At 36.9% G+C, this 18746-nt stretch overlaps 1 protein-coding gene across 2 annotated transcripts in view; it reads left to right on the top strand.

Moving 5' to 3' along the window:
• The window catches only part of HOOK1 (hook microtubule tethering protein 1), a 41247-nt gene that overhangs the window by 5109 nt on the left and 17392 nt on the right, over window positions 1–18746 (top strand). For both annotated transcript variants that reach the window (XM_065673209.1, XM_065673208.1), the window contains exons 2-20: window positions 1194–1279; window positions 2873–2945; window positions 3259–3309; window positions 4792–4924; window positions 5839–5906; window positions 7118–7180; window positions 7672–7755; window positions 10295–10461; window positions 11060–11200; window positions 12541–12742; window positions 13360–13470; window positions 13713–13800; window positions 13885–13945; window positions 14551–14691; window positions 15544–15631; window positions 16091–16125; window positions 16715–16797; window positions 17179–17279; window positions 17641–17742. In XM_065673209.1, coding sequence (XP_065529281.1) covers window positions 1194–1279; window positions 2873–2945; window positions 3259–3309; window positions 4792–4924; window positions 5839–5906; window positions 7118–7180; window positions 7672–7755; window positions 10295–10461; window positions 11060–11200; window positions 12541–12742; window positions 13360–13470; window positions 13713–13800; window positions 13885–13945; window positions 14551–14691; window positions 15544–15631; window positions 16091–16125; window positions 16715–16797; window positions 17179–17279; window positions 17641–17742 — 1878 coding nt within the window. The remainder of the gene's footprint in view (window positions 1–1193; window positions 1280–2872; window positions 2946–3258; window positions 3310–4791; window positions 4925–5838; window positions 5907–7117; window positions 7181–7671; window positions 7756–10294; window positions 10462–11059; window positions 11201–12540; window positions 12743–13359; window positions 13471–13712; window positions 13801–13884; window positions 13946–14550; window positions 14692–15543; window positions 15632–16090; window positions 16126–16714; window positions 16798–17178; window positions 17280–17640; window positions 17743–18746) is intronic.

Genomic DNA, 18746 nt, shown 5'->3' with positions numbered 1-18746 from the left:
GATGGTGCTCTTGTGTATAAAGCTGTCTGCTGGGCGGTTGTTGCAGTACTGTGTAAGGACATAGACGTTGAAAGTATTCCTGGCATTTGTACTGCAAAACACTTGTCCTATTAGATTTTGTTCTTTAAGATGGGAGTTGCATCTTGTTTGTACCAGTCCTGCTACAAAGGGTCTTCAGTTGTACTTGTGCCTGGAAGCAGCAGTTAGAATACAAAGATTGCATTCAACAATTCATATAGAATAGATCGGACAACTTACTATAAAATGCTTCCATGTATAATCTGGTTTTGTAATGGAGGAGAAGGAGGAAAACTGGGGCTTTGTTGCTTAATCTTTAGACAGATATATGTAGGTTGGATGAAACTGCATCCAGCCCTGTGTTCAAACACTACGTACTTGTTGCTTAGAAAATAACAAAGTGGTGGTGGAAATACCAGGAATAATATATGAGTAAAATATAACCAGGAGAAGATACATATCTTCAGGTTATAGTAAAGTTTCTTGGGTTTGTAGCAGTATTTTAAAGTTGCATATTTAAATAGGAAACATGTTTAGAGTAATTTTGGAATCCTGAATTGCAGGGAAATATCTTGCCAGCTTGCAGAACTTGAAGTGGTTCAGTCTTTTCCCACTGTCTTCATATCCTTCATATCCTGCTGTGCACAGCAGACAACTGTTGGTTTTGATTTTTTTTCACTACTTTTGTACGATTTCCCCCCTTCCATTCTTAACTCCCCAAATAATTTCAGGGGTCTCTATTGTTGTCATGACTTCTATTACTGAATGTTTGTAATAAAAGACTGAATAGTTTCCCCCCACTCACCTTTCACCCCTTGTTGTGATCATGTTTTATGTTTAGATAGTTATATGTCCAGAACTAAGCAGTGTAATATGATTTGAAAGATGGATAAACATGACTTCAGTTTCCCAAGTTAGTATTCCATAATTTGATTTACAATAAAAGGACCAGTGAAAAAGTGGAGTGTCGTTGTACTAACTTTGTAAGTTACTGTTCAGAAGAACTGAGATGATTGGGATGGCTTAAAAACTGTACAGTTCGAAAAGCATTTTGGCTGTTTCAAGTGGAGAAACATCTTGCTAAATGCTCATGCCTTGAAGATGAAAAGGAAAATGGTAACTGATTTCCTGTTCTGTCTCCCAAGTAAGAAATGCAATGTTTTTCCCTGTTTTAGTTGCAGACATTCAACACTGCTGCACCTTGCAGAGATGTTCAGGACTTGACTAACGGGGTTGCCATGGCGCAGGTACTTCACCAAATGTAAGTTGATACTGGAGAAGAGGTATTTAATTTCTTGAGGGTTCTGTGTTTGCCATGCCCAGTTTTTAAGTAGGCAGAACCTTAGGGGGGACAGTTTACAGGAGAAGATAGAACATACCTTTGTATTGTTTTGGGGGTGGTATAATAGTTGAATGTGATAAGAGTATCTCCTCATCGCCGCCTTCATTCTGATACTGCAGTATTAAATTCATACTTAAGGGTAATTGGGCAGGAATGAGAGGACCTTTCTCATTTTTTCTATCAACACTCTTTCCATGGATATCCATACTTCAGGCAATATGTTCCATTTTATGAGGAACTAAAAGTTCAAATGATGTCTTTGTGCTCTCTTCCTTTGGGATTGCTCAGTTGATTTAGTTTTAAGTTCTAGGATTTATATAACTGTTTGTGTGGAAAAAACAAATTGTGAAACATCAATAGCAATTATAGTATTAAATAATTAACATTTTGCTAATCAAAATCATTCCTGTTTTATTGGTGTGATGACAAAGGGTACTGGGTTGAGTGACATACTAAGTGTAAAAGTTATATTTCCTTCAGAGGGCTGTAACACAAGTATCATGCTACGAGTCATTGCTGCAGCTTTATTGTTGTTGGCTCAGATAATAAAGCAGAAGTCTGAATTACTATGTCCTGTTCAAACTGTATTTTTAATTACTAAGAAATGACTTAATCACCACCATCGCCCTAAAAAACCTCAAGCCAAAATAATACATAAAAAACACCCCCAAACCAACAAAACCCCAAACCCATAAACCCCACCCTGTCTGCTTGAAAAAGTTTTAAGCATGCTGAGTAAAGACAAAGCTCACCCTTTTCCTGGGAATAGCAAAAATTGGTTTAGGATTACTTAGTGAAGATTCACTGAGCAATGTATGTGGTATGAGGCTGCTACAGGTTTTGGGCATACTTCTTTACAACCACACTGGTTGATGCTAGTGGGGATAATAATTGGGTGTAATATGTAGGTGCTTTGAGACCAGTGAATAAACAATATGGTGTGAAGAGATATTGTTAGATATACTGTGATTGTATCATACTGCAGCTCAGTGTGTGTTAACACTTCCCTCAGCAACTCATCCTTGTTTATGCTGGCAAAGTGAATACAGTTCTGCCCAAGGGAACCAGTGACACACAAAAAGATTGAATGCCAGTAGTTTAAACCAGGTTTTTTCTTAATAAACACCTTTGACAAACTGTGGCAAATATTGGAAAATGGAAATGTATGAGAGTAGGTATCAAACGTAACATCAGCAGTAGTCAGAAGAGAGTATTTCTTTACATGATTATGATCACTTTGTCAGGTATAAAAATTCAGCATGACAAAGGCCTTGTGTTCCTAGCTGTAGCTAGCTCAAGCATGTACAGGAATTCTTCTTGCCCTGGAATGTGTTGTCTTAATGCAGCCAGCAGGATGGAAATTGCCTGTGACATAAGTATAATTTGCAGTCTTGAGGAATTTGTGCCTCGTTAGACATCATAGTCAAACAGTCAATGATTTAATGCTGGGAATCTGATACCTTATTTATATAACTGTGTTTATTGACATTTAATCATTTCCTTTTATTTCAGAGATATTGCTTGGTTTGATGCATCTTGGCTAAATCGCATTAAAGATGATGTTGGTGACAACTGGAGAATAAAGGTATTCAAAACTGAAATTAGTGGAAGTTTGTGGGGTTGGACATGTTGTCTGTCCTGAGAGTACTGAGCAGTCCAAAACCCAGAGAATTAAGCTCAGACTTCTTAAGGTTATTTTAAATGAACTTGAACTGTCTGTTGATAGTTCTAAGTGCCTTCCAGCATTGTTGCATGGGGATTTTCTTCTGCATTATTTCTTTTCCTCTGTCATTATAGATTCATATCATAGAGCTGTTACGTGAACATGTTGTCATAAATTATTATTTAAAGAATTTTAATGAAAGCCTGTAACCTTGTCTTTCATGTACAACAATTAGTCCAGTAACCTGAAGAAGATACTGCAAGGAATTATGGACTACTATCACGAGGTATGGAAAAACCAGCATTTTTTTTCTGTTGTTCTAGTTATTAAACATGATTATTGTCCTCTTCACCTAGCTTATTTGTTTTCTTGGCAAACTAATTTATTTGAAGGACTTTCTTGGCAGAAAGTAAATGAGAATTAACTGGCTAAGTGGGAGGTGTGAGTGATAACATTAATTTGTGCAGGTGTATTTTAGATAAGGTTCTTGGAGTATAACCTGGAAACCATGTCTCTGTCATTGCCCAGGTAAATGTCACAAAGACTGAGCTGCAGAATCCTGTTGGGTTTTGTGCACGGATTCATATTTGCTCTTGTCTAATGAAGTTTTAATCCTTTTTTACACAACGGAACAGATTCAGCAAGCCTAATGTAGGTTTTGTGGTACTCACTTGGAAGCCGAGAGAGAAGTTACAAATCCTTCTGGACACAGAAAGGATGATATTTTGTTGTCTCATGCAGGATGCATAGGGTAGCCATAAACAGATGCTATTTATTGAGGTTTTTTAAACAAATGCTGATTTTTGTGTGGAGCTTGATTGCAGTAGTGTAATGGGTCTGGTATAGAAAAACTTGCCAGATCATCTTACAGCTTCCTGGTCTTGTTTGGGCTTAGTTGTGATATTGAGTGCCCTTCTGTATTGCCAGGACTGAGGCTCTCTGACAAAGCCAGAAGTAGAAATTCTTTAGGCTTATAAGGAGCTTTTTTGAAGGCTTATGAAGCAACTGAATTTGGAAGCATTTTTAATTCCTTTTTTTATTATATTGGTAGAATAAGTTAATTCTCTCATATTTGAAGTTTAGCCCAAAAAACTCTTTAACTTCCTGCTGTCACTTTTCCCTGTGTAAGTGGTCAATTAACTAAACCCCCTGTTAATTCACTTTCAAAATACGTGGTTTTGCCAGAACGATTTTATAGAACTCTTACCAAAGTGCATAACTTCATTCCACTAAATAATTGCTAGGTGGTTTGCGTGTATATTTTTTTAATGCTGTCTACTTTAGATTAAATTTAGGCCTATTCAGAGAAAAAAACGGAGGTGCCAAGTATGGTTAAGGTCATTGACTAACAGTGGATTGAATACACCTTTCCCTAAAACATATGCAAACCGAGGGATGGAGAAAGATATTTGGAATAGTCTTTGCTGGTGCAGGAGAGGCACGGTGCGTGATTTGGTGTTTCATGTGTGAAGCCCTATAACAAATGATTTAAGAACATCTGCTTTATCTAGGCCTCTTCAGATTTCCTAATCTGTTGCTGTTATCTGTGTAGTCTTTCGTAAGCCAGTATTTTTAGGGTGTCTCCATGCTTAATGTTTAAGATCTTTTCCTTCCTTAAGTTTTACAGTAACAAACTTATTAATAGACCATTTCGTCTGGATGGGGCTGAGTCTAGGCTTCTTACATGAGACCAGACTTTCATGTACAGAAGTGGGAGTCTACTTTCTGTCTTCTATTATTTTTTAATTTTATTTTTTATTTTCTCCAGTTCTTGGGTCAGCAGATTTCAGAAGAGCTTATTCCAGACTTAAACCAAATATCTGAGAACTCGGATCCCACTGAACTGGGGAGGCTTCTGCAGCTTATTTTAGGCTGTGCCGTCAACTGTGAAAGGAAACAAGGTATGCACTACCCTAACCTGTTCAACAAACAGCGGACTGCCTCGGGTGATTGCTAAGGTGGATGAGATGTAGAAGCTTTTCTCATGTAATAAAAAAATCTCTATTCTTAATCTGTTCCGTGCCTATTCTGAAACTGGAGTTTGCTTAAAAACTGTGGGGAAACTTCTTTGTACGAAACTCAAAACTTTGCTCTGGGTAGGTTTAAAAAAATAGTCTGAGGTGTCTATGAATTATTCATATTTGTTAAAATATAAACCAAGACCTAAAACTTGCTATTCAAATGCCAATCAATCAAATTAAATAAAAAAATTATATTAGAAATTGCCTTTTGTTTGTCTGCAGAGGCTCAAGACTGAATTAGTTGAGTTTTCTCTCCCCTTATCAGAGCTAATGCTCAGTGCTTGAGTGGGTATGGAATCATCAGCATTATTCTGCTAGTAGAATAGGTGTGATTCTTATGTAGTCTGAAATGACTTTATCTAAGAGTGTTTGGGAAGCCAGCTGTCAGGCTGCAGTGGGAATGAAGATGCCAGCAATTACTTTTTTCCATGAAGTCTTGTTTATTATCTCAGTTGCAAGCTCTCCATTCTTTGGAAAAGCTTATATACGTACATACATAGATGAATGTATGAAAAAGACCCATGGAAATACAGATGACTTAAAACCTCCTTGGTGTACTATGCATAGTATTAATTTGTTCATTTAAGAGATTATAATCCCTGATGTTTATCTACCATATTACTGTATAATAATGTTGTTGTTTAACACTAGTGCTCTGTATAAAACAAGCAGTACCTGTTTTGAAGAAGCTTTATAGAGAATAGTTTCTCCTGGATCTCTGCAAACAGTATGTCATGTTACTTATGCCATTAAAATGAACATTGTCATGACTCACTATAAATTCTTGTTCACAGAACACATACAAAATATCATGACCCTCGAAGAATCTGTTCAACATGTTGTCATGACTGCCATTCAAGAGGTAAGTAATAATTCATAGCCTACAACAACAATCAACATCTGTTTGTTGATTTTTGTGAATTCTTTATCAAAGCAAAGGTCATGGAAGAGCATAAGTACTTCCCTAAATTGTCTGGAAGGGTCAGGATTAAGAGGCTCCAGACCCCAACCCCGGGATCTTGGATTTAGTCTTGTATGCCCAAACGTGCAACTTAGAGAGACAATCAATGCTTAAGATTTCTTGTTTCAGACAAGAAATGTATCTTATTACCAACCATCCATTGTACTGGAGTCAGGTTCTGAAACACCTGTCTCAGTGCTGTAGTTAACGCTGGTTGTAACGGTTTGTGAGGCTACATTCTTCTCACAGACCATTCCAGCATCAGATTTATGAACTCCCAGCTGCATCTCTTCTATTCTTGTCATGGTGTGCTCCTCTTGCACTCTTGACTTGTCTTTGGCTGGATCATCTTAGTGATCCTGCTCATGGCACAGCTCTACAGTCAGTTTCATCTGTGAGCTTCAGGACTGTGAAGCAGAGTGTGGAGGGAGGCAAAAACTAAATGCTAACTTTGAAGAAAATGTAATGTGTAATTGCACCCTCATCGAGGTAACAGTGGAGTTGGCAGTAGGCTTTAAAACTTAGATTTAAATTGACTATATAATCTTAAAAACTCTGAAGTATCCTATTTGGAGAAATAAATCCATAAACCTCTTGTTTGTTATATTCTGACAAATCAAACTTTATTTCTGAAGAAGGTCTAGAAATAATACTGTAATTCTCAAATAAGAAGTAAAGCACTTTAATTGCTGATGAACATAATGCGTACATCTGTGTATGTTTCATGTATTACATATGTGAATGTTTCCAGTGTTTGCTTAATGGCAATTAATGTGACACAAAGTGTGAGAACTATAAATTAATTGAGACTGCATCCTCTGTTTCATTCTGTTTTAACTTGACTCGTGGTGAGCAATAACTTCAACAGATCACAGATTCATCCAGTAAGATGTTACTGCTAACTTTGTTAATTTGGGGAGGAGGGTGGAGTAGAAACTGTCATCTAGATTTGTTTACATCCTTAACGAACAATAAGATGTTTTTTTTAGTATTATGAGTCTGTTTTGATGTATTCAAGGGATGCAAGAACATGTGGAAAATACAATTGCTACTTAGCAGACAATGAATTTACAGATACTTAACCTTCTTTTTATTGTGGCCTCTTTCTGTAGCTCATGAGCAAGGAAGTAGCAGGTCCTTCCACATGTGATGCATCAGGTGACATGGAACAACAGGTAACAGCGTAATATTTGTTGCTGTTGTAGTTCAAGCCTGAACGAAAAGTTGGTATCTTGCCATCCTTTGACTGAAGAGGTGTTGCACCTAAAATGAAGTTGTCTTTATGTTTGTAAAAGTAGCTGCCCATAAAGGAACACCAGCATTTCTATTCTGAGATGAAGGGTGGTTGATACAACAGGCAGGGATTTTGAAATTGTGACAACATGTACCCGTATTTGGTTTTGTTATGCTTTTAGCCTAAGTTGTGTTGAATCTGGATGTTACTCTGAGTTTCAATACTTCACTTTTGACATGCAGTAGTCATTTAAAATGAAGGTAAAATGAACAGAGATGGTTATCTGACACAGTACATATAGGTTTCTGTGTCAATGTGTGCACCTAAAATCCTTCTTAAACAGTTGTACACACAGTTGACATGAATTGGAAGCTAGAAATGTGAGTAGTTTGGATATGGGAAGAATGATTGACTATCGTATTTTTTTAAAAGCTTAAAAAAGCTTTGGAAGATCTTCAGGAAGCACTAGCAGAAAAAGAAGAGTTGGCACAAAGATGTCAAGAGCTGGATTTACAGGTAAGAAACAGCAAGTTGCTTATTTCTTTAATACATAGTGGTGCTGCTGTTAAGATGCAGAAGCTCTGAAGGGCAAAGTGAATTTTGAATTTGTTCAGTTATATGGGAATTCTTAGCTGTTGGGGGGGGGAGGAAGCAATCCTGTACTCCTGAATGCAATTGCTGGAAATACACTTCAATCAGAAAGCTAAGCTGAGATCCTCTGTCAGCTGTTAACTCAAAGATTGTTAGGTCTGCTAGCTTTATGTTTACCCTTAGTAGCCAGTGTCATCAAAGCAATGTTATGGTGGCTTTAAGAATCGCTTATTTAATTTTAAGTCATTGCTTCCTCTAGTCCTTTGAACTGTGTCCAAAACATCCAGTTCATATAATCAGTCATCAGATTTAATCATAGGAAAATTATGCTGTTTTCAATGGGAGTTGATGATAGACTAAAATGTGAGATTTATTTGAAAGTTACTAATTTTTTTCTCATACAGAGTTGAAAGATGGAGGATATTTTGGGAATTAAAGAGAATGGAAACTAACAGACCCTTGTTAGAGTTTTCAAACCATACTGATAATAGCCCTACTTCTTTTTCTTGATGGATATAGTAGTTAATGAAGTCACTCTTTAGAAAAAGGAGAGAGAACTTCATAACAAGAAACAGGAACTTGCATTTCAATCCCCTTTTTTTGAAAAAAGGGGGGAAATCCATTTGCTACCCCTAAGTCTTGAACTGATATTTCTTTTCCTTTTTTCTTGAGGCAGTGATAAGGCTTCCTAGTGAAAGCAGAGATCTAAAATTGCTTGTGAGCAGTATTTGCAGGCGAAAATGATTTATTTTAAATGGGGAAGGGGCTTGATTTGACAGCTGAATTCACAGTTGACAGTTGTGAAACTTCAAAAAGTGTGTTCACTGTTCAAAAGCTTTCCCTTCTAGAGGTGCTGGGATAACAGTTTACTCACACTTTCTGCTTCCATTAGGAGTCTTAGACTTAGTTAGGGTAGTCCTAGGCTTTCTCCTGTCTCCCACAAACATCTCTTTTGAGATTTCTCAGTGCTAAGTTATAAAGCCAGTTGCTCGTAACATAGCATGCGCCAGGTGAAGGCATGAAAGGTGCTTGAAGGAAAGGTACAAACACATGAATTAATGGCACCAGAGATTTTTAATACTGTGGTGTGTTTTTAAACTGTCTGTTCATAATTTGTGTTGACTTTGACACCAATTCTATTATGTTGAAATAGTAGAAAAGAAGATGAGAAAGATAACAGAAAGGGACCGAGAAAAGATGAAGAACTTGCTCTGGGTTGTGCAGTAGTTTTTTTTTTTTCTTTGTGATTGTTGTGCATGTTTAAGGAGTAGCTGAACCTTGATCAGGAAGTATTGTGCTGAGCAAGGCTCAGGTATGCCCCTTACTCACAGGTGCTTTGTGTGCATGTATATCATAAAGTGCCATTTGATATGTAAAAAGGAGTGAACCTAAAAGCCAGCACCTAGTGAAGTGGGAGATTATTAATTTGGTTTTTACATCTATTTGTCTGATAGACTTTTAAATGATGATCACAAACTGTTTCTTAATATTACATACTTCAGGTTATATCTGATGCCTAATCTAATAATGTCACCATGATATGTTTTTATTTTATTGATTTGAAGCCGTAATATTGACTGACGCTTCTCATTTAAACTAATTCTTAATAAATTCACTTGTAAGGTCTCAATCTTCCTTGATATTTTCCAAGAGTATAAGAAAGGTAGGTTTTCTTTATGATTCAGGAAAGCATAACCCAAAAAGCGTATTGTCCCCGTTTAAATGCCAGTTAACTAACACATGCTACATGCTCTTTATGTTTGACAGGATGTTAAATTAACACAGCAGCTTTCACTAGAAAAACTTTGAAGGTTCTATCCTCTTAATCCTTCCCCATTTTATGGCTGTTAATATACTTACTGTTCCAACAAAGTGTTGTATTCTCATTTGCTTAGCTGTGAACACTTTCGGTATCAAACCTGTTTGACTGTTGCAAACAAAATGCATGCTCTCTATGAAGCTGCCTAGGTTTTTTTGTTGCGTGTGTGCTTACCGGCTTACGGCGCCTGAAACCGCTTCTTGCGCTACCATCCGCTGCTGAGCGCACGGCAGTACTGTGGTAATGTGCTAGCCAGTGCCATCCTGCTTCTTATTGTTAAGCACAAGCAAGATGGAGAGTACCTTTACACCAGTTTATATTATATAATTACTTTTTGGATGGTGTCCATGGTATCCTTTTTAATGAAAGTACCAGTCTCTCTCCATATCACATTGTCTGCCTTTACCATGATGTGTTACAAAAACTATGTTGTCTTATTTTTAGAGGGTCTTTTCCTTTAGTGCTTCATAACTGTCATACACTAAAGCATCTGTATGCTCAAGTATGCTGTGTAAATTACATTCTAAAATCTCTAAACGCTCAAACCTTTTTTTATAAACTAATTTGGTGATGTACTGCTGTCTTGCTTCAGCTCTTTCCAGTTGGACAGGTCTTAAATTGGTGATGCTGTTTTATCTGCACTAGGTGGCTGCCCTCCAGGAGGAAAAAACCAGCTTGATGTCAGAAAATGAGATTATGAATGACAGGCTAGAGCAATTAGACGACTCTCTTGATGATCCAAATACTGTGGTTGCAAAAAAGTATTTTCATGCACAGTTGCAGCTGGAACAACTGCAAGAAGAAAACTTCAGGTATGAAATGATTTCTCTCAGTCTCTCACTTGACTTGTCAAATATATCCTGGGAATTTTGGGTACGCTTTCAGGGTTTTCCATCTCAGTTTCTTTTGTGATAAAAGCTTCTTGGTACTGTATAAATATATTTTAAAGGCAGTCTTTACCTTTTAAAAAGAAACTTTTTCTTGTTGTAGAAAGTATTACTTTGTAACTGCCATATTGTAGCCATTTTATACTTCGAAAAAGTTTATGGAGGGCAGAAAATGAGTGCCGAAGTGATTTTGTGTGTAAACAAAAGCAAGCCTAAACCCCTGAAACCCACCGTATCTCTTTACTGTGCTGATTTCTTCTACATATTAGTCTCTCTCCCTGTGATCTGTAGGGGGGGATCAATTTTCATGCAATCCTTTGATACTGATACGGTAAATTTGCAGTGTGTAATCCATTATGATTTCAAAGATGGACTATAAAATATTCCATACTTGCAGTACCATTTTCCTGGCTACTCAAGTCAATAGGTTTCTTTCGTCTTAGTTATTTTTAGTACTTCTGGCACTAAATGACAATGTGTGATAATGATGAGTTCTTAACAGAGTTCCTTTTTGATCTGGTAGACTTGAAGCTGCGAAAGATGATTATCGCGTCCATTGTGAAGACCTAGAAAAACAGTTGATTGAACTGCAGCATAGAAACAATGAACTAACCTCCTTGGCAGAAGAATCTAGAACCTTGAAAGATGAAAATGATATTCTTAGGTATGTAATAGAGAGAGCTACACACACACTAGGAGGATTTAATGACTGAATTCAAGGCTTTGTGTTTGGGCTTTTTTTTCTGAGGTGTTAGTTCTGCAGGTCTTATCTGCATGAGATCTAAAATGCTGGAAAAGGACCCTTTGACAAGCAGAGGTGGAGCGCAGGCTTTCAGGTATAGCCTCCGTTGTTTGCATAAGGAAAGCAACTTGGAATTTTTCTGTGAAGCAGGATGGATAAATACAGAAATTATTATTCTTGTGGGATGGGAGGTTGAAGTTCCGGAAGAATTAAGAAATTTTGAGGGGAGTGTGTGTGCATTTCTATTAAGGGGACATTTTTGTTGGCAACAAGCTGCCAACCATATAGAAAACCATATAAGCAGCTAGAATTTTGACATAACTTCTGGTGTCAGCATTCTAGGCTAGATTTAGGTTAGCAAAAGGATTAACAAAATGAAGATGAAATACACAGTAACCTTGATGAGAATTTAACATTCCAGCTTGTGCAAACCAAATTAAATACCAGACCACCCAAGAAATATCAAAAGCAAATCATACTGCAGAGGCAGGTCTGCTATTAATAAAATAACATGAATAAAACATGGAAAGAAAAGTGGTTTCAGGTGTTTAAGTTATAGTGGTTCTTAAATAACATCTGAAACATCTTAACTATGAGGTTTTTTCCATAATTTTCTTGTACTAGCTTCTAGTGATATGATATGAAAGGATTATACACAGATATTAAATTTATGTATTTAAGATCCAAATATTTTCTTACCACATAGATTTTTGTCAATGATCAACTGGTAATTCTTGGCCGTATCAGCTTATCATAATTTGCATAGTGCAATTACATTCTAATTATGTGTAACCCCACAACAAGAGCATCATCCTTGTGTGTTTTCTATACCAGGGGCCAGTGCTTTGAGATCACTGCCTAGCACAGGATGTTGTAGTGCATTTACATTGCCCTCCACAGAATTCCCTGGAGATATTTGACATACTAACTCTTGCATGTACTTCTGGCATACAACTGTTAGTCTTACTCCCACTTAAAACCTTGTGGTGATCTCAATGTTTATAAGCAATCTTTGCATAATGCAAGTTTGCCTCAATTATGCATTTAAAAATAAAGCAGTAAGATTTAACTCTGCTGTTAAGCATGTTTTATAGCATCATAGAATCAACTGCATTGGAAAAGACCTTTAGGATCTTCAAGTGCAACCTTTACACCAGGCCGTCTCTCTTTTTCAGAATAGCTTGAATGTGCACAACAGCAGAATTTGACTTTTTTAATCTTTTGAAGAAACATGCTCTTCTAATTCCTGTTTCTTCTTTAAGGGCTACTGCAGACAAAGCAAGTAAGCTGGAATCAACTGTTGAGGTGTACCGTAAAAAGCTGCAGGATCTGAATGACTTCCGCAGACAAGTCAAATCCCTGCAGGAAACCAACATGATGTACATGCACAATACTGTCAGTCTGGAGGATGAACTGAAGAAAGCCAATGCAGCACGTGCCCAATTAGAAACCTACAAAAGACAGGTAAGGCTGCATCGATACTTAAGATGTTGCTTTTTCCTCAGATAGTCATCTTACCTAAATAAAGTTATTGTACTTATGTTTCAATGGAAAAAAATAATTAAACAGCTTCGTTTAACAGTCCATGGGCTTAACCTGTGTTGTGCCTTTTAAATCTCTTATTTGTCTCTGCCATTTAGTTGCTGTTTTCCTCTTATTTATTAAACTAGCCACCTTAACTGTAGTTGCCCTCTCAAATGATTGGTTGTCTGTGGTTTACATGCTTTTCTTCTCTGCTTTAACTGAGGTAGTTTCTGTGTCTGGGAGGTCACTTGTGTGTAATATTCTTAACTTGCTTCATGGAAATGTATTTTAAACTGTAGAAGTTTAATTGTCATTTCACTTAATTAAGTAGTAATTAAGAGATGCAGGACTTAACTATTAAAAAAACACCAAACAAAATAACATAAGCAAAACACCCCCAAAACCACAGCCCCCATCCCATCTCTGTACCCCTGAGCTTGGAGGACCCAGGTATTTGTCTGAACTGGGCAGGAGTGAAGGTTTTAACATAGCTTTTAAAAGTAGCATCTTGCAACATTCATGTGCTGAATAGATACACACTTACTTTTAATAAAAAGGTCCAAGAGCTTCATAACAAGCTGTCAGAAGAATCAAAAAGAGCTGATAAGTTTGCATTTGAAATGAAGAGACTTGAAGAAAAACATGAAGCTTTAATCAAAGAGAAGGAGGTAAGTCTCTCTTGAATGAGCACTTATTTGAATACCTAATACATTTCTGAAATGCTCTGCTTGAGGAAAACCTTCCCAGAAGTAGTACTACCGTAAAAATACATGTATTAAACATAAATACATGAAAATACGCATGAAACCTGTCTTAAAATGTGTGTGTGTCAGTACTATTTCTGATTAATATTATTTGGTCTTAAAGTGGTGCACTATGACTTAATTCCACCTCCAATATGTCACCTTAGAGACTGATAGTACAGTGTGATGCATTAAAAGAAACAAATGAAGAGCTCCGGTACTCACAGATGCAGCAGGATCACCTGAGTCAAACAGGTATTGCTTATTTTTCAGAGGCTTTGTTATGTATATTTGTGATTGCTTCAAGTTTGTTAAATTAAACTTCCCATGCAATTTCAGGTGGATCTCATGTTAAAAGCCATGAGAATCTTGCTGCTGAAATTCTGCCAGTGGAATATAGGTAAGGCAAAAAGGTTGAGGTTGGGATTTGCATGGATAATATTGCTGCCATGAAAGTTCAGTATTTTCAGCAACATGACTCGTATCTCACTTCCTGCTTTCTCTCCGTGATTCTTGTTTGGACCTCCAGGTAGCTCTTAGTAATTATTTCCCCATACTATAATTACTTTGCATTCTTTCTTAAAAGCATATGGGATTGCTGTATATAAAGCTTGGCTTGAAACATCCTCTCGAAGGAGCAGAACAATTCCTATTTTGCCACTGGCAGACAGACTAAATAAACAATACACAGCAACTAAGACAGACCATCAAAAAGCTGGCTAACACTGCTTTTAAAGTCTGTCAGAATGAAACATAAAGGTACAATAAAATCTGGGTTTGGAGTGACTTAATTTAAAACTTTGCTCATGTATTTCATAAAAACTATTGTGATGTTTGAAAATCTTGTTACCTTTAAATAAAAAATTGCAGTTAGCCCAACTATATCCTTAAGCAGAACTTGTTTTGCTCACTTTAAAGTTGGGGGAATGAAAAGGAGTGTAATCTCCTACTCTTAGTTACCTTTTTCTTAACTAACAGTGACTTCTTTTGTTGTTTTTGATTCAGAGAAATGTTTATTCGGCTGCAGCATGAAAATAAGATGCTCCTATTAAAACAGGAGGGGTCAGAAAATGAACGTATTACAGAGCTCCAGGAACAGCTGGAGCAAAAGCATCGCACCGTGAACGAACTAGAAACTGAGAAAAGGTGATGGGTGAAACAGTGTCTTAAAATAAACCTTAAATTGAAAGAAGGCAGAGTTAGATTAGGCATTAGGGAAAAATCCTTTGCTGCGAGGGTAGTGAGACACTGGCACAGGTTGCCCAGAGAAGCTGTGGCTGCCGCATCGCTGACAGTGTTCAAGGCCAAGTTGGTTGCGGCTTTGAGAGACCTGTTCTAGTGAAAGGTGTCCCTTCCTATGGCAGGGGGTTGGAACTGGATGAGCTTTAAGGTCCCTTCTAACCCAAACCTGTCTGTGATTCAATGAGAATGTATCAAAAAGTGATTTCTGGACCTTCAGAGTGGCACTTTGCAGGAAGCCAGTTATCCTTTTTCTTTCACCAGTGTAACTATTAATGAAGGGTTGAGAAGCAAGCAAGAAAATAGCTTTAATGTGGTGGTGTAAAATGTGGTAGAGCTATGTGTAGTGTACTCTGAAGAGAGTTTTGCTTTTTGAATGCTCTTAGCCCTGAATGGTAGACTAAGAATGGATGTAAACTCTGTTTCTAGAACTTCAAACTAACCATGTTGTAACACTGGGTTATGATCTGAACTTCTCTATCAGTTAGTAAATACTGAAAGCAGTTTACTAGTTCATGAGAATTTTAGGTAGTTAAGTTGTAAGAAAACTTAAAGGTATTCTGAGTCTTTGATTATAAAATGTTTATAAAGCTACCATGTGTGTGTTCCAGCAGAAGTTCAAGTCAAACTAAAAGCATTTGAAATCAGTTTTCTTATGTCTTAAGTCCTGCTGGGTAGACTGAAAAATTATCATCCGGACATGAAACAAAAATCTGTGATCTATTTAGATGGTTAATAACCATCTTTTCTTCCTAACAGGCTAAATGAAGAGCGTATTGGAGGGTTACAGCAGCAGATTGAAGATCTGCAAAAGACTTTACAGGAGCAGGGATCCAAGACTGAAGGAGTAAGTGAATGTTCTGGCTTGACCTTGAAGACATCTTGCCAGTTTTGTTTAAAATGCTTCAGTGTAACATCAAGTATGAGAATTCACAAAGACCCCCGCACCAACTGCATTTCAGTTGAAAAGCTCATGTTTTAGGTGATTCCTTCCCCAGACCTACTTTGAGGAGCTGTAGCTCTTCTACCTTCTCTTTACTTTTAAAAATCTCTAGTTTTGTCCTTAAATGGTGGTATAGTGAGAAGGATAGTTTTAAACAAAAAAGGTGCTGGAATTGGTATCTGGGCAGTCAAAAAGTTTGAATGCAGCTACAGAAATGCATGAAAAATGCAGTTTTCTCAGGATTTACTTGGTTTTGCTCATTTAGGTGTGCTAAGTATTTTTGGCTGATTTGTAAGAGCCCTTTAGCATTGCATGGTATGCAATACTGAAATATAACAAAATTTTAACTCTTTCCTTTTACAGTCTAGCAACCTGAAGCAGAAGTTGGCAGCACATATGTAAGTAAGGCACATGCATCTGCTATAGCTTATTCATATGAAGTAATTTAACTGTTGTAGCACAGAAACTACCTAAGTCTTTGTAGGGATGTCTTGTTTTTGTAAGCCACTGGCGTGAGAATCCTTCATGTAGTGAGTTAAGTATTAACATACTAGTTTTGTCTACTCTGATCATGATAATCTTGTAATACTAGTATCCAGTTCACTGTCTCTTCATCAGCAATACTATTTTAATTGTTCTGATTCTACAACAGACTCCTAAACACATCACTCTTACTGGACTCAAAATATATTTAATTCTTCTGAAATATTTCCATCATTTCAGCAGGTGTAGTTCCTGCTAAGTAGATGCTGGAGGGGTTTTTGTTCATTTGCTTTTCTGTTTCTAGTTTTAGGTAAATGATACTCAATTCAGAGTCACAACTTTTATGGTTCTTCAAAAATACGTACTACTATTTCTATTTAAATTTTTTTTAGTTTAAAATAGTTCTTTAGACACTTTTCACCACCAAGTTTTGGCTTTCAACTTGTAACACAATGCATGGAGTTACTCGTGAGCTTAATCCTCAGCCCCGCCTTCCGTTTGTAGGGAAAAGCTAAATGAGGTTCATGATGAGTTACAGAAGAAAGAGGCTGATCTTGCAGAGCTCCATCCTGATGTTAGTCAGAACCGTAAGTTTTATGTGGCTTTGGGGTGTTTCTTATAAGACTATGTTAAGTTTCTTCTGAAATTATTTCTATAGTCACTGGGCTCTGAGATACTTGTCTGAATAAAGCTCTCTGCTACAGCATAGCTTTAAACCTGAAATGGGACTGGGGAGAGGTTCATGGGGGCTTAGTTTTGCTGAACAGTACCTTGCAAAACGGGAATCTAGGGTCAGGTAGGACCTTATGGTCGGAAATAAAAAGCTTATAGACTGAAACAAAAACTTGGGAAATCATGTAGTCGCTAGAAACTTTATTTGGGGGTGGTTAAATCAAAACACAGAAGCCTTGAAAGTACTATATCTGGTTTTATTTTATATGTCTTTTGTTGATAATTTCTGTCAATAGCCCAGAAGATTGGAGAGCTGGAAGCAGCTTTGCGTAAAAAGGATGAAGATATGAAAGCAATGGAAGAAAGATACAAAATGTACCTAGAAAAAGCAAGAAATGTGAGTGGCATATTTCTGAGCATACACATTGCTCCCTCATAAATTGTTATACAGGTTGAGTCCTCTGCCCTCCAATTCCCAATTAAAGTTAGTAACTACATGTTGAGTTTTTAGTCAAATTACTCAACTGCAGTCAGTTAAGTGTATGAGGATGATGCTTAGACTGCAGTATGAGAGGCATTAATGTTTATTCCTTTGTACCTTTTGGTATCTTTTTGTTGTACAGTGTAACAGCCTGGTTTTCATCATAATTACCTGACTAATGCTCAGTCTGTTTTCATGTTTCTACTGTGAGCGAATAAGATGCAGAGCTGCTGAGAATCAAACCTGATTTGTAATGCTTTTGTTTTGCCTTGTGTAGGTGATAAAAACCTTAGACCCCAAACTAAATCCAGCATCAGCAGAAATTATGTCACTGAAAAAGCAGATAATGGAGAAAGACAAAAAGATTGAAGCACTGGAGGTAAAAGTTTATGTACTTAATAATAACTCCTGACATGTTCTGCTGTCTCTGATATTAGACACTCAAGTTACTGTTTCCTAATGATCCAGTACCATTCAGTGCTGCATTCAGTTAGAAACTGAACAGACCGTCAAACCTAGAGATTTTTAGTTCGGCTTAGTCAACTTTGTATCATAGTATAAGCCTGTCACAGCAGTTTACTCTCCAACAGTGTTTTTCAGTGTACAACTGAAACACTAATGAATTCTTTCTAACCCCCCTGTAAGTGAAACACTTTCTAAGACTACAGTTTTTCTGTGTTTATGATAACTTGTATAGAACTGCAGAGTCTGACCTTTTTCAGTAGTAATACAGCTTAGTTTGTGTGAAGGACTAGATATTCAAGCAGTGAATTGTTCAAATCACTAGATACCTGATATCAGTTCTAGAGTTCTTAAAACTATATAGTAGAGTAAAATCTATTAATTCAGTAAAATCTGCTTGGCTGAAATCCTGATTGGTGGTAGTAGTCCAAGTACCAAAGAAAATTGCATTCAGTTTTACAGCAATATTGATGGGACTGGTTAGAGTAGTTACCTGAGAAAATACAAAATTCTTCAGCACTAGTTAGCAGGCTGAAAAGTCTGACTATAAATGCTGTGGCCCCAGATTTCTTCTATGTGTATGTACTAGTTACATATACTATGTAATAACTATCGAGTGACCTCTATAATGGCTGAATATTTTTTATGTATCTTGTCTTTTGACTTTCAGGTCAAAGAAATAATAAATCATATATAGATTTTTCTGATACACCCTAGATTTTCATGTATTCTCACATACACGCACTTTCAAAGTATGTTTCTAACTTGAACTGCAACTTGTGTAAAAATTAGCCCCCTCTTTGTAGTCCATAACTTCTCTCCTAGTCATTTGTGGAAATATCTTTATTTACACTTCTAAGTCTTGTAGTTATTTTGCATATTTATGCTTTTCTGCTGCATGTGTTTATTTCATTCAATGGA

This window comes from Lathamus discolor, chromosome 3 (genome assembly GCF_037157495.1).
Source record: "Lathamus discolor isolate bLatDis1 chromosome 3, bLatDis1.hap1, whole genome shotgun sequence".
Classification (NCBI taxonomy): domain Eukaryota; kingdom Metazoa; phylum Chordata; class Aves; order Psittaciformes; family Psittacidae; genus Lathamus; species Lathamus discolor.
This window is presented reverse-complemented; position numbering and strand designations above follow the sequence as displayed.